Below are 20,943 nucleotides of genomic sequence, written 5' to 3'. Positions count from 1 at the left end.
GGATCTTCTCGACCCGGGAATCAAACCCAGTCTCTGATGTCTCCTGCATTGGCAGGCGGGTTCTTTAACCACTAGCGCCACCTGGGAAGCCCCTACCCAAAGGGCTGAGCAAGGCTAATTCCCTGGGGAGAAACCAGGAGGCGGGCTCAAGCTTACAGGTAGAGCCAGGAAGAGGGCGGAACTAGAGCAGGAGAGAACCCTGGGGCGGGGCAGACCTGGGTAGGGACGGGGAGAAGGCCTGGAAGGCGGAGCAGGCTGCGAGGCTAGGACCTTCCCGTGGCATCCTCTCCAGGCCAGGGGGAGCTCAAGAACAGAAGGGAGGAGCAGGGGCGTGGTCATGACCCAAGAGGCGGGGCAGGGGCGTGCCTAAACACAGGGGGGCGGGGAATGGGCGGGGTCAGAACGCTGGCCCCAGATGATGATATTTAGTAGCTAAGTCGTGTCCAACTCTTGAGACTCCGTGGACTGTGGCCCACCGGGCTCCTCTATCCATGGAATTCTCCAGGCAATAATACTGGAGTGGGTTGCCATTTGAGCCCCGGGCAGACCCAAGCCCAGAGGGCGTGGCAGGGACAAGTCCAGGACTCCAGGGTGCGCCCAAGTCCGGAGGGCGGAGCAGGGTCTGGTCCGAGTCCTGAAGGCCAGGCGGGAGCAGGGATGGGCCGGCGACGACGGTCAGATGATGGACGGCTGCAGGACTAGGAAGCGCAGGGCCAGGACGAGCAGGCCAAGGAACAGCAACAGCCCGAGCAGCAGCCGCAGGAGCGTCCGCGCGTTGGAGCCGCGGGTCCGCCCGGCTGTTGACTGCACATATCGCTCCACTGCATCCGCGAAGCTGAACTTGTCCGGCACGTAGCCAAGCTGGGCGCGGGCCTTGGCGATCTGGAAGGTGTGTGTCACGGCCACACTGCGCACCTGCGGGGAGAGGCGGGACAGCCGCGGGGCGGGACTAGTGGGCGTGGGAGGCAACCTTGTTTCACTGGGACCGGAGAGGGTAGGGATTCCCCTTGCGTCGCACAGCGATTTAAAAGGACCTCCCAAAGAGTTGGATCTTGCGCCTTCCATGTCCTTATGGGGAGGACTTCCTTTCTCTCTTCCGCTCCCATTTTCTTTGAGGACGTCGCCTCCCCGATGTCTTTTCGGCATCTCCTCACCTTACTGAATTTCTCAGTCCCCCCAAAATAAAGGCCCCACCTCTGCACTCCCTTCCTTGGCCTAGAAGATGCTGGGGCTCAGGAGGACCTTGATACATTCTGCCTATAGCCTGGGTGCAGCTCTCCGGAAACAAGTGTCTCCAGGGTACACCCTGAGCTTTTCAGCCCACAGCCCTAGATCGAGTCTGGGCAGGCAGGTCCCAGGGCACTCCCTTGCTTATTAACTGAGTTTCCCTAAGAGAGGAATTTAATTATGCAGAAGTGATGACTCTCCAGGGCCTGAGCAACCTTCCCTGCTGGCAGAAGTCCTGGGGCCCACAGGCTTCAAAGGAAGTACCGACAGCTAACAACTGCTGAGCTAGCACCCCGTGCCTGTCGGACTGAATTCTTTCTGGGCCTCCTCTCATTTAATCTTCTGAAATGCTAATACCACTGGCTCCTCTTGAAAATTGATCAGAGAGGTTAAGCGACTTGCCCAGGGTCACACAAGGGAGCTAAATTCTAGCCCATGCCTTTCCCTGCTATGTTAGGACTGGGAGGATACCCTCCCACTTGGTTCATTTCTTCTGCTTTAGTTCCTCAGCTGAACACTGGGAAGGAGTCCACTAGCTGCTTGATTCTGCTGTGGCCCTGTAACAGCCGTTGGGGTCAAGCCCCTGATCTTGGATGCTAGTGTGGGGAGAGAGGGTGAGAGGCCAGTTCTTGTCTCTTTTTGCCTCAGTTAGCAAGTTCAGGGCTTTGGGGGATACAGCTATGAAGTAGATAAACAGGGGTCCCAGATCTCAGGCTTGGATATCACCTCCTTTGGGAAACCCTCCCTAACTTCCTCAGAATTGATTTATGTGCCTCTTCTGTGTACTCTGAAGTTTCTCATCACTTCCCCCAATATAGTCTTTATCACAGTGTTTTGAGTTGCCTGATTGTTGGGCGGTCTTCCTCTTTGGATGGACTGTGAGCTCTCCATTAAATGAGATTATACTCTTTTTGCCCTTCCTAACTTACCAGAGCATCAGGGACAGTCAAATCAGAGAGTGGACTGGAAGGATTTTGCATATAATACCAAACACCACTTGTTGCTTTACTGTTTGTGAAAGTGAAAGTCACTTAGTCATGTCCAACTCTTTGTGGACTGTAGCCCACTAGGCTCCTCTGTCCATGGAATTCTGTAGGCAAGAATACTGGAGTGGGTTGCCATTTCCTTCTCCAAGGGATCTTCCTGACCCAGGGATCGAACCCAGGATTCCCTCATTGCAGGTGGACTCTACTGGCTGAGCCACCAGGGATTAACAGATTATTACTGTTTATAATCTGCATTAAAACATCCTCTCTTAATAAACAACAAGGGCCTGTATAGCACAGAGAATTATATTCAATATTCTATGATATGGACATCCCTGGTGGTACAGTGGATAAGAATCCACCTGGCAATGCAGGAGACATGGGTTTGATCCCTGGTCCAGGAAGATTCCATGTGCCAAAGAGCAGCTAAAGCCTGTGGGCTCCAACTACTGAGCCCACACTCTAGGGCCCACAAGCTGCAAATACTGAAGCCTATATACCTACAGCCTGTGCTCCATAGCAAGAGAAGCCACTACAGTGAGAAGCATCAGAAAGAAGAGTAGTCCCCGCTCATTGCAATTAGAGAAAGCCTGCATGCAGCAACAAAGACCCAACACAACTCCCCCAAGATTATATATATATTTGAAAGTCGCTCAGTCGTGTCCAACTCTTTGCGACCCCATGGACTTATACAGTCCATGGAATTCTCCAGGCCAGAATATTGGAGTGGGTAGCCGTTCCCTTCTCCAGGGGATCTTCCCAACCCAGGGATCAAATCCAGGTCTCCCGCACTGCAGGCAGATTCTTTACTAGCTGAGCCACAAGGGAAGCCCCAAACCATAATGGAAAAGAATATTTAAAAAAGAATGTAAGGATATATAACAATCACTTTGCTATATAGCAGTAATTAAGACACTGTAAATCAACTATTCTTCAATAAAAAAAATCCTCTTTTGAACAGTATATGTGAATAGGAAGTAAGGTCAGCCCTACCTTCATTCCTTAGAACAATGCCTGGCATACAGTAGGTGCTCAATACATGTGAAACGAATGAAAAAAGGCTAGGAAGTCAAACTAGAGGGCTGGTTAGTATGTTATAGATTGGCCAGCAGAGGGCGCCTGAGCCACGGTGCCCAGAAACTTCACAACTAACTAGGGATCCTTTGCTCCAAAATTGAACAAGGAAACCAGAGACAGACAGGGGAAAGACAGAGGAGCCAGCTCCCAGCCCGACCACAATTCAGCAGCACCTTGGCAGCTATTTTATGTGAATATGATTCCTGACATTTCACAAGCTAATGGTTAAGCTTGGAATCTTTTAGGTCTAGTCTGGGTTCAAATCTCAGTGCTGCTACATAAGTAAATAGTGATGGGCAGGTTATTTCACCCTCTCCCCCTCCCCTAACTGTGTGTTTCATTTCCTCCTCTGTACATGGAAGTGATAACAGAATCCACAGTGCGTAGTGGTTGTCAAGATTAAATGAGATAAACACAGTGCCTGGTATTTCATCATCACACAATAGATGGTCCCTATTTTTATTTTTCTCTTTTCTGTGCTAGTCCAGATGGTTAAAAGGAGAAACCATAGGGAACTGCTTCTTTTCATGGCCCATTCTTGATTCTCTGAGGTGGGGAGCACTGAGCTTTGAGTGTGAAGTCAATTCTAGGTGGGACCTTGGTGTGTGTATGCATACTCAGTTGTGTCCAACTCTTTGGGACCCCATGGATGGTAGCCTACCAGGTTCCTCTGGCCATGGGATTTTCCAGGCAAAAATACAGTGTGGTTTGTCATTTCCTCCTCTAGGGGATCTTCTCGGCCCAGGGATCAAACCCACATCTCCTGCGTCTCCTGCATTGGCAGGCGGATTCTTTACCACTGAGCCACCTGGGAAGCCCTGAACCAATCAATGATTGGTTCACTCTAGTGCTCACAATTTTTCACCATTAAATGAGATACTAATCTTTTTGGCCTTCCTAACTTAGCAGTGCATCAGGGACAGTCAAGGGAGAAAGGAAGGATTTTGCAAGTAACACCGAACACCACTGTTGCTTTACTATTTACAATCTGCATTAAAACATCCTCTCTTTTAGGACTTCCCTGCTGGTACAGTGGATAAGAATGTGCCTGCTAATGCAGGGGACATGGGTTCAATCCCTGGTCTGGGAATGTTCCACACGCCTCAGAGCAACTAAAGCCCATGTGCCACAACTACTGGAGCCCATGTGCCCTAGGATCTATGAGCCACAACTACTGAGCCTGTGTGTTGTTACTACTGAAGCCCCTGCACCTCGAGCTGATGCTCCTCAGGAAGAGTAGCCCCCGCTCATCACAACTAGAGAAAGCCTACATATAGTGATGAAGACCTAGTGCACCTAAGAATAAAGAAAGAAATAAATGAAAAAGTAATGTTTAAATAAAAACAAAACATCTCTTTTAAACTCCATATGCAAATAGAAAATGCATCATCGTTATTTGAGAACAGTGTCCTTAACACAGTAGGTCCTTAATTAATATATACTTATTCAGTGAGCAGGAATTGTGAGCCTCAAACTGTGAGCCTTGAGTCTACAGGCTGTGTGTGCACAGTGACAGCTGTTGGGGAGTGGAGACATTCCAGAAGGTGAATGTCATGGAACCTGCCTTCGGGAGCCTCCAGTCTGGCTGGGAAGGCAAGCTGCTTATGAATGAAATGACAGTGATGAAGAAAGGGCTTGGAGCTGTCACCCTTCAGACCAAGACAGCACAGCCTAAGCCAAAGCCCAGAGGCTGGGACATGATAAAAGAGCTGGCCCTAGATTTGGGCGCACATGGGAGATTCTGAGACCTCAGACAAGCATCCAGTTATGGTGTCAGAGTAGGAGTGGAGAAGGGGCAGGAAGAAGGGCACAGGGGCTCCCCTCACAGCAGCCCACTTACCTCACTCCGGGTGAGCAGCGGCGGGAGGCTGCAGATGGGCCTCAGGGCCAGATGCAAATACTCCATCACCGTGGCTGTGTGGGGAGAGAGGGACCAGTGAACAGGTGCCTGCTCTTCACAAACTCCAGGGAGGCTCTCAGGGGCAAGTCAGTTGGGGGGCATTATTTGCTTTGCTAGGGGTAGTCTTCACTTTGCCAACATTTTCCTGTCCTTGGGATTCCTTTAAATCAGTTTCTCAGCACAGCCTGGGGCACCTTGCTTGGTGATGAAATATGTCACAAGTAAGTTGTTATTAATATTAAAAGCCTGACATCTTAAAATCAATCTGAGCAGATTCAAAGTGATATCTACAATCATGTCTCTCTCACTGACTTCTATTCCGGTATGCTCTCTTGAGTCAGCGATAAAGAAGTTGGGGCAGTGATTGAACTCAACATGCGCTTTATACTGGATCACTTTTTTTTAAATATTACAGCTTCCCCCACCCCCTTGTACCTGCAGAATGCTGAGATAATAGGTCTGGGATGTGGCTGAGGCATTTCTAGATTTTAAAAGCTCCCAGGCGATTCTACTGTGCAGCCAAGGGTAAGAAGCACTGAGTTACAGATAGCTCACTGGGAACTGGGAATTCATAGGTAATTCACTAAAACTGCCAGAACCTGCAGTTGAACTTTTCTCAGCTGGGGGTCAGGAGTGTCACTCTTGGAGATGCTGTGCAGGGGAAGCCGTTCTGTGCCGGTGCCCTGGGAGAGAGAAGTCTGCAAACCCCAGCTTTCAATGGCAAGCATGCCGGTGCTCTTAAAGAGCAACAGATCCAGCTGAGGTTTTCCAGGAACTCAATTATCTGTGACTGGAGGGCCACTTATCCCCTGGGGCTGATCACTCCATGCCTGACACACGCTCAGCATTCCAGTTGGAAGGAGGCCAGCAGAGAGACACTGGGCCGTGAGAGTAAAGACTGAGGAGGCGAAAGTGAAAGTGTTAGTCGCTCAGTCGTGTCTGACTCTTTGCAACCCTATGGACTGTAGCCTGCTAGGATCCTTTGTCCGTGGAATTCTCCAAGCAAGAATACTGGAGTGGGTTGTCATTCCCTTCTCCAGGGGATCTTCCCAACCCAGGGATCAAGCCTGGGTCTCCTACACTGCAGGCAGACTTTTTTACTGCTGAGCCACCAGGAAAAGCCCAGGGTCAAAACTGAACCTCAACATGTCCCAAAGCAGCCTTAACTCCAGGTTGACCCTGGTGGATGGGGCAGCCTCTCCTCTGCCTGGCTAAGCACCTTCCAGCACAGCAGAGGGGCTGGAAGTGGGCTATGGAGTCAGCCGAGCACAGTGTGAATTCTGCCTCTCCTGCTTTCTCAGCATGGCATTGTGGGCAGGCTGCTAACTTGTAAGGGCCTCAGTTGCCTCATCTTTACAATGGGCCTAATCACACTCACCTGGGAAGTGGGATAGACATTAAACAGGGCCAGGACTAGGGTGAGGGGAGTAAGGTTCCTTGAGGGCAAATTTAAGGAGGCACTTGCTCTCAGGGCTGGGCAAGTGCAGATCAGGCTTGGAGCATTTGACTCCTGAGAGTGCGGGTTTCCTTAAATTTTGTGCCCTCATGGCCCCACTCATCTCAGCTAGGTCCTGGCTCTGGGTTTAAAATGAAGTAACGAATTGATGCTTTCTGAACTGTGGTGTTGGAGAAGATTCTTGAGAGTCCCTTAGACAGCAAGGAGATCAAACCAGTCAATCTTAAAGGAAATCAATCCTGAATATTCATTGTTAAGACTGATGCTGAAGCTGAAACTCCAATACTTTGGCCACCTGATATGAAGAGATGACTTATTAGAAAAGACCCTGATGCTGGGAAAGATTGAAGGCAGGAGGAGAAGGGGATGACAGAGGATAAGATAGTTGGATGGCATCACCAACTCAAGGGACATGAGTTTGAGCAAGCTCCGGGAGATAGTGAAGGACAGGGAAGCCTGGCGTGCTGCAGTCCATGGGGTTGCAAAGAGTCGGACACAACTGAGTGACTGAACATGGGGACGATAATGCATGTGCATCTGGTACATGGAGGGTTTTCTCACACACACACTCCCTTCCTTACCTGACAGGTAAACCCAGGAAGTAGGAACCTGGATCCAGGGCTGGCTGTACCCCAGCTTCTCAAACTGCAAGGAAACATGGCTTGAGGCGAGAAAACAGAACCTGAAGAGCTAGCGTGCAGAGGCCACATACTGCCTTTACCCCAGAGTTATCAGAGCACCCCCTGGCCCCTCCTCAGCTGCCCACCAGAGCGGGCAGATCCCACAGCCAGCCCTATGTTTACACCAGTCTTTAAATGAAATCCACGCTATAACCTGGAAAATTAAGTGGGAGCTGGTTGCACAGAGTGGGTTTTTAAACTTGGGCTCATTCCCATCTAGTCATTTTTTACATCTGCTTCACCCAAACACACACTAAGGCACTTATATAGAATTTACAGTAGCCCGCCAGGCTCCTCTGTCCATGGGGAGTCTCCAGGCAAGAATACTGGATGGGTTACCATGCCCTCCTTCAGGGGATCTTCCCGACCCAGAGATCAAACCCACATCTCTTGCCCTGGCAGGCAGATTCTTTACCACTAGCACCACCTGGGAATGTATGACCCAGGAATTCCACTCCCAGGTGTAGACCCAAGAGAAATGAGAATGTATGTCCACACAACTATTTATACACAAATGTTCATAATAGCATTACTGATAACAGCCCCCAAAGGGAAAACTGAAATTTCTATCAACTGATGAATGGATTAACAAAATTTGGCATATCCACTGAATGGAATATTTTTTTTTGGTAATAAAATAGAATGCAGCGCTGATATGACACATCCACAACATGGATGAACCTTGAAAACATTATACTAAATGAGAGAAACTTAACACAGAGCCCAAATGTATGATTCTGTTCATAGGAAATGTCCAGAAGAGGCAAGTCTATAGAAGCAGGGAGGAGATTAGTGATTGCCTACGGCTAGGGGTTGGGTGGGAGGAGAGGTAAATAGAAATGACAGCCAAAGAGTCTGGTTTTTGGAGGGGTTCTTTTTGGGACTTCCCTGGTGGCTCAGAAGGTAAAGCGTCTGTCTACAATGCAGGAGACCAGGGTTCAATCCCTGGGTTGGGAAGATCCCCTGGAGAAGGAAATGGCCATCCACTCTAGTACTATTGCCTAGAAAATCCCATGGACAGAGGAGCCTGGTAGGCTACAGTCCGTAGTGTCACAAAGAGTCGGACACGACTGAGCGACTTCACTTTCACTTTCTTTTTGGGGAAGGTGATAAAATGTTCTAAAATGTGTTTTGGTGATGGTCATACAATTCTTAAAATACTAAAAACCATTGGCTTGTATGCTTTCAATAGGTGAACTGTATGGCCTATAAATTATATCTTAATAAAGTTGTTAAAAGTTGACATGCAAAGGGCCTGAATACCCCAAAGATATATCTTCCAGTGTGGGGTTTCTGGTCGACCCCTTCAAGGAGTCTGTAGGCTGCTGGGAGAGGAGGCTGGGATTCTCAGCGTGGGGGCTGTGCCTCCCTTTGTGAAGCACCTCCCTTTGGGCTTTGTCCACCTCCTACTTACCTCTTTCAGGGCCTCCCTATATAGTACGGAGGTGGGGGGCCCACAAGGCAAACTTCACAAGACATCAACATAAATCAGGAAGCAGGCTGAGAGGGACCGTGGCAAACTCGGGGAGCTCCTGGCCTCCTAAAGGGGTGGTCATGACCCAGGTCCAGTGCCTCCCAAATGGACACTGTTGCCAGAGCTGGCCTTTAATGTGAAACCTTCTGAGCTTTTGGAAGGAGGAAAAGGTGACAGGGAAAGAAGACGTGGGGATCCTGGAATTCTCACTTGGGTTGGTGGCGTTGTCTGGGCACCTACCAGTGGGGCCATCCACTCGAAGAGGTTGACGCTCTCCCCGTCATTGATGTAGTACGCCTGCCCACTCTGAGGGGACATGCGGGGAGGGGGATGTCAGGCACAGGCCATCACCTGACCCCGTCCTCTCTGACGGCTCCTAGAAGCTGCCCAACTCCCCATTCTCCCGAGCAGCCCTGGAGAAAGATCTGAACAAGTCCCTTTGGATTCCGGGGCTGCCAACTGACTAGCTGTATGACCTCGACAGAGTCACTTAAACTCTGTGCCTCAGTTTCTTCATCTGAGAAATGGGAGCATAATAATGGGATCTCCCTCTTGGGCTGCTCTAAAGGTGAACTATAACAATGTATGTAAGATGCTTAGCATTTGGTGACTGTCACTCTGGGATCAACAACACCTGCCTCCCAGGGTCATTTCAAGGAGCTAATGATGCTCTAAAAAGTATCAGCCACCCCCCAGCTTTCCTGGGCTGACAAGCCCATGAGGCAACTTGAGTTGGGGAGATCTGTTGTGTGTGAGCCAGGAATCCCGTAGGGATGGGGGGCGCCTACCTGCAGCCTGGGGGGTAAGGAAGGGGAGCACTGCAGGAGACTCACAGCCACGTGGCCCTTGGCGGCGGTGAGGGCTTCGGCAGCCAGCACGTGTGCCTGCACCAGATTGCGAACATGGACCCAGTTCATCTGCGTCCGTCGGTCCCCAAATCGGAACATGAACAACCTCTTCTTAATGTAGCTCTGGTGGAGGGGGGACAGGGTAAGAAACACTGACAAAGCCTGGAATGGCTTTTAATTCCTTCTCTGTGCAGACAGCTCCCAAATTTCTAGCTTCAGGTCAGACCCCTCTGTCCCAGCCCCACTAAACCTTCCTGACAGACATCTCCACTTGGTGGCCCGTTTGGTTGCCAGATAGACAAGGCGGACTTGCCCTGTCCTGTGAGTGCCCGACCCCAACTGGCCACCCCTGCTTCCCCTCGGCCCACAGCACCCAGGGCTAAGGCCAAAGCTCTGCAGCCCACTCTGGCTGTCGCCTCCCTCCCTCCCTCTCTGCACCCAACCCACCTGCAAACCCAGTTGTCTCAGCTGTTACAATCAGTCCAGCGTCTAGCCACTGCTTACTGCCTTGACTGCCACCCCATCTCTCACCTGGACACTGAAATAGCGTCCTAACTGGTCCCCCACTTCCACCCTCAGCCCCTGTGGTCTGTTCTCCATGCAGCTGGGGATCTTTTTTAATCCTAAGTCAAACCACGTCTCCTCTGCTCAGAACCTTTGGGACGCCTTTCCGGTAGGTCAGATGGCTAAGGAGACCCTTCTGCTCTGGACGCAGCTACTCTCTGACTTGTCTCCCACCGAACCCCTCGGTCTCACTCAGCTCTAGCCCTCGGCCTCCTGCCTGGAACATGCCAGCAGGTTCACACCTCAGGGCTTTGGACCTCCCGTGCCCTCTGCCTGGAAGGTTCTGCCTATCTGTGTGATACACCGGTCACCTCAAGGTGCTCAACGTCCCTGCTCGAAGAGGCTTCCTGACTGTTGGCACCCCAGCTTTCCCCCACCCCACAGCACTTTTCCTCTTTCTCCACAGTCCCCAGCACCTTCGAATATTCCTTGTCATGTAAGGTGTTTATTCTGTCTCCCTTCCTGTGGGAATATAAAGCCCACAGGGAGGGGGGCAGAATTGTCTGTTTTGTTCACTGTTAGTCGCTCAGTTGTGTTCAGCTCTTTGTGACCCCATGGATTGGAGCCCACCAGGCTCCTCTGTCCATGGCATTTCCCAGGCAAGAATACTGTAATGGGTAGCCATTCTCTTCTCCAGGGATCTTCCTGACCTAGGGATTGAACCTGGGTCTCCTGCATTGCAGGCAGATTCTTTACTGTCTCACCCACCAGGGAAGTACATCCCCAAACCTGGAACCGGTTTTCATTTCCAGCATTGTGCCCAAACTCTCTCCTCTATTTGGATCACCTTCTCTCCACTACCTGCTTTGCTTGGTTAGCTCATTCCCTATTCAAACAGCACAGGTGTCACTTCCTCCAGGAAGCCCTCCTGGACTTCCCCTGCCAGGCCCTCTCTGCTGTCTTCCCATCTTCTCCCTCTCACCTCAACCCATACCACCCTGAATCTGTGACTGTGGCACCTGTCTCCTTGACTAGGCTGTGAGAAATCTGAGGACAGGATCTAGAGCCCCTTGCAGCCATATCCCTGGCACCCAGCTTTGTTTGGAGAGGGGCTTTCTGTGTGGAGACCCTGGTGCCAGCAGCATGAGATGAGCCCTCTGGCCCTCAGGGAGCCCATATCTGGGCAGGGCAACAGTTTCTTCTGCCTCTCTGGGGTTGTAACTCCACGTCTTCTCTATGGGTACCAGGCCTGGCTGGAGTACCCCCAAGAACTCTGTTCCTGGTGGGCCTGGTGGGGGCAGGAGTTCTCCCAGAACCGAGGGTCCCCCTCTGGGGCACTGACCCAAGACTGACATGGGGACCCTGGGTCCTCATTCACACAATTCCAGCCGGGTTCCCCCCCGTGCCTCCGGCCTCAGGTGGGAACAACGTACCGCCACACGGGGCAGGTGCCTCTGCTCTTCGGGGCCGTAGATCCCTGGGGGCCGGAGCACACATGTCCTCAGAGAGCCTCCTCCTATGACACAGGGGAGCGCAGTCAGGGGCCTAGGAAGGGGTAGATGAGCAGGAAGGGGGATAGAAAGGCTGTCCACATCTCCTGGTCCTACCTGGACAGGTGAGTGGGATAGGCAGGTCCTTGGAGTTTTCTCATTCAATTAATTATTCTCTCAGTAGATCAGCTAGTCATTCAACAAACACTATTGAGAATCATCCCCCTCCCCACTCGCTCTGCACTGGGTCCTGGGATGGATGCTGTGAAGAATCCCAGGAGGACCAAGAAATGGTGCCTGAACTCACAAAACTCACAGGCCAGTAACAGAGGCAACACTTATGTGCATGGCCCATGAGAGTTTAACCAGCTCTGATAGATGTGATCACCTTTGACTCCCACGAGAGTCCTACTGTGCCCATTTTACAGATGTGCATGGACCCACATGCCCTCATGCCGATAGCTATAGCTCTTTCTTTCTTCTAGTCATTAGCTAAGGTCCATAGCGCTCTCAGAGAGGTTTTGCTATGTGTCTGGTGCCTTCATCTGATGCTCTGGTAAGCCTGGAATTTTCCCCTCCAGGCAGCCCTAGGAGGTGGGAGCTGTTATTATCCCTGTCTTATGGATAAAGGAGCCAAGGCTCAGAGAAGAGATGTGATTTGCCTAAGGGCACACAGCTCAACCTAGTGGAGCTGAGATGGAGATCCAGGTTCAAGCTGTTTCCGCTCACACCTCTGGTGGCACAGTACTAACAACTCAGCCCCCTGACCCTCAGCTCTCTCAGCCTTGGTCTCTTCACCTGGATGCTTTGTAACTAGTGGTTGCAGTTACCCTTTCCAGACAACCAGAAAGGAAGACTAGAGCCATCAGCATGAGAGCTGGAGGTCTGTCCCCCCTCTCTGCGGTGTCAGCAGAGTCTCCAGACTAAGATGGAGCTTGGTCCAGGGCTTCCCAAATTCTCTGCTGAGGGGTCCCCATTGGTGGAAGTGGGAGCCTGTCACCCTGTGGGGGGAGGTCTAGGGGTATATAGCCTGAAGAGCTGCCCCAAACATATTCAAGTCTTAAGAAAGTCTACAAAAATTTCAATTTATTCTAATTTATTTAAAATTTTTTTCAGTTACTATTTGTAAATTATTTGACTCCCAACCCCATCTCCTTAACTGAGATAGTGCCTCCTGGTAGATGTTCCACTTCCCCCAAGGCTCAGGTTCCCCAAGCAGCCTGCTCCCAGTTTGGGGAGCTGAGTGTATGCCATCCTCTGGGACCAGAAGCCCACCTTTCTTTGGAAGCTCCTTCCCCTTTGCACCAGGTTGGGGGTGGTGGAATGTCAGTGTAGATACACTTCTTTTCTCTGAGGTGGCGTTCCAAGACCCAGGCTGAGTCAATGCCATCTTCTCACCCAGGAACATAACTCTGTGCATCCCACTAACATGGATCTAAAATCCTTAGAGTGGGCTCACCCTGAGAGACTGATCACCAGATACTGCCTCCCAGCTCCCTAGAATCACCCCGACCCTGTCATTTCTAAACCCTGGTGGTCATTTTCTGGATGATATTTTCCAGAAGCTATCACATATCCTTCCAGTATAAATTCCCTTTTCTTCATAAATTAGCCAGGGATGGTATCACAGGGTCATAGCCTACTCCTGACTGCTCTATAGCCATCCTGACTGTTCCTTCTCCAACACCCTCACTTAACAATGAAGCCCAGTGTAGTGGGTTGAATGGTGGGCCCCCAAAAGTTATGTCTGTGTCCTGGAACCCATGGATGCTACCCTACTTGGAAAAGGGGTCTTTGCTGATGTAATTAAGGATCTAAACATGAAACTATCCTGGATTATCCTGCTGCCACTGCTAAGTCACTTCAGTCTCGTCCAACTCTGTGCGACCCCATAGACGGCCTCCCACCAGGCTCCCCTGTCCCTGGGATTCTCCAGGCAAGAACACTGGAGTGGGTTGCCATTTCCTTCTCCAATGCGTGAAAGTGAAAAGTGAAAGTGAAGTCGCTCAGTCGTGTCCAACTCTTAGCGACCTCATGGACTGCAGCCTACCAGGCTCCTCCATCCATGGGATTTTCCAGGCAAGAGTACTGGAGTGGGGTGCCATTGCCTTCTCCATGGATTATCCTGTTGAGCCTTAAATCCAATGTCAGGTGGCTTTATAAGACACTCACAAAGGGAGAAGAGGAGAGGCCACATGAAGACAGAGGCGGAGACCAACGCCAAGTGATGCGGCCACATACCAAAGAAGGACCCCAAGCTCCTGGAGCCACCAGAAGCCGGAAGAGTCAAGGAAGGATTCTCCCACACACTTCTGGAGGGAGTGCAGCCCAAATGACACTTGGATTTCAGACATCTGACTGTGAACTATAGGAACTGTGAGAGAAGAAATTTCTGCTGTTTCGAGCCACCAGGTTAGTGGTGATTTGTGCTGGTGGCCCCAGGACACTCACACACCCAGAGACATAAAGACACAGAGCCTTCACATGGAGCTGGGGTCTGCAAGTCTGAAGACTCTGCTATAGGGCCCAGGCTGCTCCCTGCCAGGCTAGAGGCAGAGTCTCTCAGGGACCAGCTGGGGGAGCAGGGACTGGAAATCACCCGGGGAGACTGTGGCAGGCCTCCTGTGAGGCAGGTATCAGGTGAGCTTTTCTGTAGACAGCCTGGAGCTAATTTTAAACTCTGGGTCACCTGGGCATGGAGTGGGGGTTGGGGGAAGGCTGGTTGGGCTGCACCTGACATTGGCCAGTGGGGTACTGGGCGGCTACGTCACAGAGGGGTGGGGCCCAGGGTATCCATGACTGTCCTGACCATGGAAAGCTGGGGATGCTTGTATAAATAATTCTCAGCTGGAGGATTAGGTGTCTGACTTGTAGGAGTGCAGGTCCATCCAGGGGAGGCCCTGATAGAGAAGAGAGTTCTACTGTGCAGGCTCAAACTTCTGGGAAACACAGCTGGATATTCGTAATGGGATAAACAACTGAGGCCTGACAGGTCCAGGGTGAGGGGTGAGGTGTGGGGGATTTTAGGGGGAAGCGTTCTTGCTCAGAGACCACTCAGCCACAGCTAAGTGGAGCACTAAGTGGAGCCTGGGGCTAAGTGATTAGCCCCAGGCTCTGGTGTTAGACTCCCCTGGGGGGAGGTGCCTTTTCAAACCCTACGCCTGCCACCTAAGAGCCATGTGACCTTGATCTAGGTCAGTTAACCTCTTAGCTTCAGTTTTCTGTCCTGTAAATTTGGGGATTATGATACCAAGCAACCTTCACCCTCTAAATCCACTTGGCTCCTGAGTGTAGACAGTGAGAGAAACCAGCTTTTCTGATTCTTTTTAGTTTCTGAATTTCAAAAAGCAAATATAATTTGGATAGCAAGGACTTTTAATATATTTAACTCCTGAGTTTGGAAAGAAACTGGGTCTCTTGCCTTACACAGATGCTGTCAAGAGATAGGAGACTTTTGCTGAAAGGTGGTAGAGCTGGGGTTTGAACTCAGTTCAATCTGATGCTGGTATGTGGGTGTTTAGCCACTGCACCATGCTGCCACCAGTCCTTATTCTATTATTATTCTTTATGACAATATGATAAGAAGAGGCAATCCAGTTGGGCAGCCGAGGCCAATTTTTCTGGGAGTTCCTGAAGCGTCCCTCACTTGCACAGCCCTTCCAGAGCACCACGCCTCACTGCATATTCATAAATTTGTACTCTTTTTATCTAGAAGAGGATTCCCCCATACTGGATGCCCGCCTATGTGGCAGAAAAGAGGGCTAGACTTGGGCTAACCCAAGTGTCTCCCCACCAGACCATGAGCAACGTGAGGGCAGAGACTGGATCTGATGTTTTCCAGGCTGTATCCCTGTTGGGTGTGGGTGCTCAGAATGTGTTGGATGATGAATGTCCAAGGCCCTGGGGAAGTGTCCTTTAGAAGGAAGCTGGGCCTCAGAAACATACCAGCTAAAAGCGAGAATTGCTCATGTCCTTCAGGGAGGCAGTAGAGGACACGCATGTTGGCTGTGAGCAGGCCCCCAGTACTTACCTGGGAGAGGCGTCCCATTGGCCATGAGGATCAACTGGTCAGCGATGGCTTTGGTTCGGGAGTAGTGGTCCATGTGCTGTTCAAGGACAGGGAGAATAGAGCCACCAGATGGGGTCAGGGACACTGCTGATCACACCACCCAGCCCTCCTGGCTCCAGGGCTGCACCTTTGCTTCTGACCATATGGGAGTTCACTTCTGGGACCCTCACCAGGAAATGGCCAAGCCCTGAGCCCTACTGCCGCTCCTCTCCCTCTGGGTGGGAGCCACGAACAGAGGAGAGAGTTCAGAGCAGTAACAATGGAGCTTCCCGTCAGCCACGTCGCCTGCACTGGGTCGTCGGCTGCGCTGGGATGTGGATGCTGGATGCATGTCAGATGGACTGTTTACATGGAATCCTTGTGCTCACGTGGCATTTTCACATAATCGTCTCATTTCCAGCTCTCCACATCCCCACAGAGTGGTGTTATCATGCCCAGGTGTAGAAGGAGAGCCTCCAAGTGAAGTGATCTGCTCAGGGTCCCACAGTAGAAAGTTGCTTTGCTGGTTCAAGGCCAGGTCGGTGTGATTTCAAAGCCCTTTCTGGCATGACTGAAGTAGGAGAGGGCTTGAACCATGCTGTTTGGGGACTCTTTGCTCCTGGGTCTCACCCTGAGTTGTGAAGTTGACCCTGGCTCTGCCCATCCCTACCCTTTGAACTGTGGGTCCCAGGTCCGCCCTGCCCACCTCTCCAGGAAGCCAGGTACCTTCTCCAGTGGGAAATATGGCACAGAGTCCTCATCACCTTGTTCTATAGGCTTCCCGCCGAATGCGACGTTGACAGTACTGGTGTAGACAAGCCTTGGAACCCGCTGGCGGACACAAACTGCAGCGACAGGTCACACAGCAACACACACACACACACACACACACACAGCGCTGATGTGAGTAGGGAGTTGGCTGAAGGGTGCCCCTGGGGACCTCCTTGGATGAGTCCTCCACCCACCCTCCAGCACACATCCTGCCTCAGGAGGGAAGGGCCTCCTTCCCTTAACTTGGGGAGGGGTCAAGCCCCTGCTTTGAGAGTCCCTGGGGGCCAGGCTGCCTCACTCTTCCTTCTCAGTGTGGCCACCTTGCCAGGGACAGGTCAGAAGAAAGTCTCATTCAGTGGGGACATAAGGAAAACACACTCTAGAATCAGAGAGAAAAACAGGAGGGAGGATAAGGCAGGACATGCCCTGAGAGCCCAGAGGTGGGTCTTCTCATTTGGAACTTCAGCAACGTTTCTTGCTCCCAACTGCTAAGCCCTCTGTGCAAACTCCACTCCTGTGTCCCCAGACACACTGAGGTCACACTGAGCCCCATGCCAGGGCCTGGGCACGCCTGCAGAACAGGAAGGATGTGCTGCCCACAGACCCTCCACGGGGGAGGGCAGGGGGTGGGAGGAGGTTCCCACCTTTGTCCCCCTGCCCTGTCCCCCAGAGCTGGGCCTGCGGCAGCCCAGGTGAGGAAGGAAGCAGCAAACACACAGCGGGTCACACTCTGCTCTGAGCGCCTACCATCGATCACTAGTTTGGTGCCTCCAACGTTTATAGACTCAATCTGCTCTTTTTGCAGCTAAAAGGCAAGACGGAGGTGTGAGAGTCGAGGTGCTGTCTCAGCCCTGTAGCTGAGGGTGTGTGGCTGGGCTTGGGTGGGGCGGGGTGGGGGGCTGCAGCTCAGAGGCAGGGGTTCCCAGGGGCCCCTGGTAGTGTGGGGGCCCTGGGCTCTAGTGCCCCTCTCTGCTCCCATTTGCCTGGGCTACTGGGGAGTTTCCACCCCCCATCTGGCAGTCAGCTCCCTCACCTATAAAGTGAGGGAAGAGTCCCTTGGATGGTTGGCAGGATTTAATAAGCCCCATGAGAGGACCTGATGCAGGGCTTCACACAGAAAAGAGCCTCAAATATGTTGGATTGCTTCCTGACTCTAGAAGTTTCAGCTTCCTTATCCATAAGACAGAGACAGTAATACTGCTGTCTACCCTAGTGAGAGGGCAGGGGTGTGAAAAATAAAAACAACTGGGCCACAGTGAGAGTTGCTTGTGTGTCAGGGGCACAGCGAAGCCTTTACATCTCATTTAATCCCTACAACCACACAGGGAAGTGGGTTCTATACTGATTTTCAAGCTATATTTATTCTTGTTGCAGTTGTTTTCAATAGGTAATACAATCACAAGGTTAAAACTACTCAAACAGTGAAACTAGTATGCAACGAAGAAGAAATTTCCCTCCCGTTTCTAATACAAATGTGAGTATATGCCTTTTATTTAAAAAAAAAAAAAGTGTCAAATGCTGTTTTCCCCCACAGTACCTAGGAAATTGTTCTGTTATCAGCACATATTGAGTTACCTCATTCTTTCGCCTTCTTTTGAATGGCTGCATAGAAGTTCATTGTTAGGCTATATCACAATTTATTTAAATAGTCCCCAGTAGTTGGGCATTTTGGTTAGTTCCTGCTTTGTTATTAAAACCAATGCTGCAAATACATAAGTAAGTGTAGTTTCTGAGTCAAAGGCTGTTGCATGCGTTGACAGATACTGTTATACTGCTCTCTGGGGAGGTTGTGCCATTAGCTCTAGTTGTGTCCTCACTTAACAGATGAGGAAACAGAGGTGCAGAGAGGTTAACTTAACTTTCCTAGTCACACAGCTAGAAAATGGCAGAACTGGCACTTGGTCTCATGGGCCAAATGTAGGCTGGGTATAGCCCAAATCCTCCCTGGAATAGGTGAAGAGCATAATGAACACCCAGGGATTAGGGGGGCGGGCAGAGCCAGGACCTAAGCCCTGTGTGTGGGGGGGTGTCTCACCTGCTCAGCACCAGACATTCCGTAGGAGGCCACGTGGAAAACACAGTCCACCCCTTCGAAGGTACGGTGCAGAGCCTCTGCATTGCGGACATCAGCCTGAAACAGAGGAGAAAGACACGGAGGTAGGAGGTCTGGGCCCAAGGTAATCAGACATTACAGCTGTGGCAGGTCCCAGAGCCAGCCCCCTGACCCCACCAGGCCCAGCATCTGCAGAGCCCGGACAAGCTGTGGGGCAGGATTTACTAGATGATTCCACTGGGCGTCTGTCTTCATCATCATCAGCCCCGTCTATGGAGCTAAGTCACAGAGAACGCGCTCAGAGTTTTACACGCACTGTCTCAACTCCCCATAAGTCTCTGGTGAAGCAGATACTGTTGGTGTCCCCTTTCTGTGGATGAAGACGTGAGGCTCAGAGGTGTGGGGCCCTGTGGCCGTGGCGGCCCAGCTGGGAGCTGGAGTCTGACTCTGAAGCCTGTGCTCTTCATTCACTACCAGTGACTGGTTACACATCAGACACCAACCTCTGACCTCCACCCCCACCCTGCCCCCCCCGCCCATCCCCCAAGACTCATCACTGCACCTGGATGAACTCGGTCCCTGGGCACAGCTCCCACTGGGGTCTGCGGAGGTCAAGCAGGATGACAGAAGTGCCGCTCTTGGCCAGGCTGGAACCCAGGCTAAAGCCCAGGTAGCCTGCTCCTCCGGTGACCACAACCTTCTGCCTTGAGGCCTGCCCAGGGGTGGCCTGAGTCTTCTGCTGTTGAGCCGGTGTTGGGATTGTTATTGGCTCACTGGGTCTTTGCCCAGCCCCTGATCCCCGCCTGGGTCCAGGCCCTACCTCTCGGCCAGGGGAAGGTGAAGCTCCTAAATCAGGCACTGACCCAGCTCCTGAAGCAGCAGTAGGCCGCTGCCCAGGACCCGACACTGCTCCAGACCCTTGTCTGGGTCCCAGAACATCACTAGGCCTCTGCCCAGGACCCAACACTGCTCCAGACCCTTGTCTGGGTCCCAGAACATCACTAGGCCGCTGCCCAGGACCCAACACTGCTCCAGACCCTTGTCTGGGTCCCAGAACATCACTAGGCCGCTGCCCAGGACCCAACACTGCTCCAGACCCTTGTCTGGATCCCAGAACATCACTAGGCCCCTGCCCAGGACCCAACACTGCTCCAGACCCTTGTCTGGGTCCCAGAACATCACTAGGCCTCTGCCCAGGGCCTGACACTGCTCCAGACCCTTGTCTGGGTCCCAGAACATCACTAGGCCCCTGCCCAGGGCCTGACACTGCTCCAGTCCCTGGTCCATATTCTGTAGCAGCACCAGGCCTTGATCCACGTTCTGGAACTATACCAGGCCCCAGCCCAGGTCCAGACACATTCCCCAGGCCTGAGACCCCACCCCAGGCCTGACAGACGGGGCAGCTCTGCTGGCCCTGTCCTGCAGCTTTGCAGGCCTCTTGGGAGGAGCCTGCCGGGTTGGGCTTCATCTTCTACTGAGCCATGTGGACCCGGGATCTATCCACCTGTAGGGAAAAACAGAAGAGCATATGCTCTAGAGTTGTCTTGAGTCATGTGGATTATCAGACTCCTGGGGGCTTAGGGGACTTGCTGGTGGGAATTAGAGACCCTCTGAGTTCCCAAATCTATCCCTGTTGGAATCTTGAGAACTTCCAAGGTGGCTGCTGCCTTCCTCAGAGAGTCAGAGACAAAGCAGCCAAGGACTTGGGATTCACAGCTCAGGAACCCAGGGCCCAAAGCCACACCACATGGCTGAGATTTACACCAAGCATTTGGTGTAAATGCTGACTTCTCTGCTGCTGCTTGCTGCTAAGTCGCTTCAGTCGTGTCTGACTCTGTGCGACCCCATAGACGGCAGCCCACCCGACTTCTCTACCAGCTCCTTAAAAGCCCAGTTCCCATGTAATATTAGAGGGAGATGGATCAAATCATGCCACCTGATTGGGTTGGGTCGGGGGGAGGCATGGTGGTGACTGCTTTCTGATGGGGAAATGGGGAGGACTTCCTGGAGGAGGAAAGAAGGGAGGAGCCACATGGGATCCAAAGGGCCTTGGTAACTTTTCCAAGGGCTGGACCACCTCTGCCCTGGCAACTGCTGCCTCTGGTTCTCCCAGGTCCCCAGTAGTGCAGCTGGATGACACCACAAGGCTTGCCCAACCCTCTGTGGGCTTCAGGATAAGGTCTGAGGTCCTTGGGGTCCGGCTCTGAGGATCCTGTCCTCCTCACTCAAGACTTAAAGCGAGCCAGGCTGTCAGTCACTGTCACCGTCATCTCACCCCCTACCTCCTGCTCCACCTGAGGATAAGGCTGGACCACAGGCCAGATCACCATTATCATCATTAATAACAGCAGCAATGTGTACTGTGTATTCTGGGTCTACCAGAGTGTGCCAGGCCCTGTGGATACAGAGACAGGTAAACTCTGCTCCGC

The 20,943-nt window shown here is 51.9% G+C and overlaps 1 protein-coding gene and 1 long non-coding RNA gene across 2 annotated transcripts; one reads left to right on the top strand and one right to left on the bottom strand.

Annotated features, from left to right (window-relative positions):
* Positions 1 to 675: 675 nt before the first annotated feature.
* On the bottom strand, positions 676 to 20,102 carry SDR42E2 (short chain dehydrogenase/reductase family 42E, member 2). Its single transcript, XM_070779779.1, has 11 exons — positions 19,077 to 20,102; positions 18,497 to 18,592; positions 17,209 to 17,266; positions 16,417 to 16,535; positions 15,673 to 15,748; positions 11,586 to 11,668; positions 9,634 to 9,771; positions 9,041 to 9,106; positions 7,228 to 7,291; positions 5,131 to 5,204; positions 676 to 915 (listed from the first exon to the last, which is right to left on the bottom strand). The coding sequence occupies exons 1-11, from the start codon at positions 19,980 to 19,982 to the stop codon at positions 676 to 678; spliced, it is 1,920 nt and encodes a 639-aa protein (XP_070635880.1). The 5' UTR covers positions 19,983 to 20,102.
* LOC139179714 (uncharacterized) lies at positions 753 to 4,655 on the top strand. Its single transcript, XR_011564047.1, has 2 exons — positions 753 to 889; positions 4,305 to 4,655. It is a non-coding gene; the product is annotated as an uncharacterized lncRNA (long non-coding RNA).
* Positions 20,103 to 20,943: the final 841 nt, after the last annotated feature.

The sequence above is a fragment of the Bos indicus genome, chromosome 25, assembly GCF_029378745.1.
Source record: "Bos indicus isolate NIAB-ARS_2022 breed Sahiwal x Tharparkar chromosome 25, NIAB-ARS_B.indTharparkar_mat_pri_1.0, whole genome shotgun sequence".
Classification (NCBI taxonomy): domain Eukaryota; kingdom Metazoa; phylum Chordata; class Mammalia; order Artiodactyla; family Bovidae; genus Bos; species Bos indicus.
Note: the sequence above shows the minus strand (reverse complement) of the source record. Positions and strands in the feature narration are given on the sequence as shown.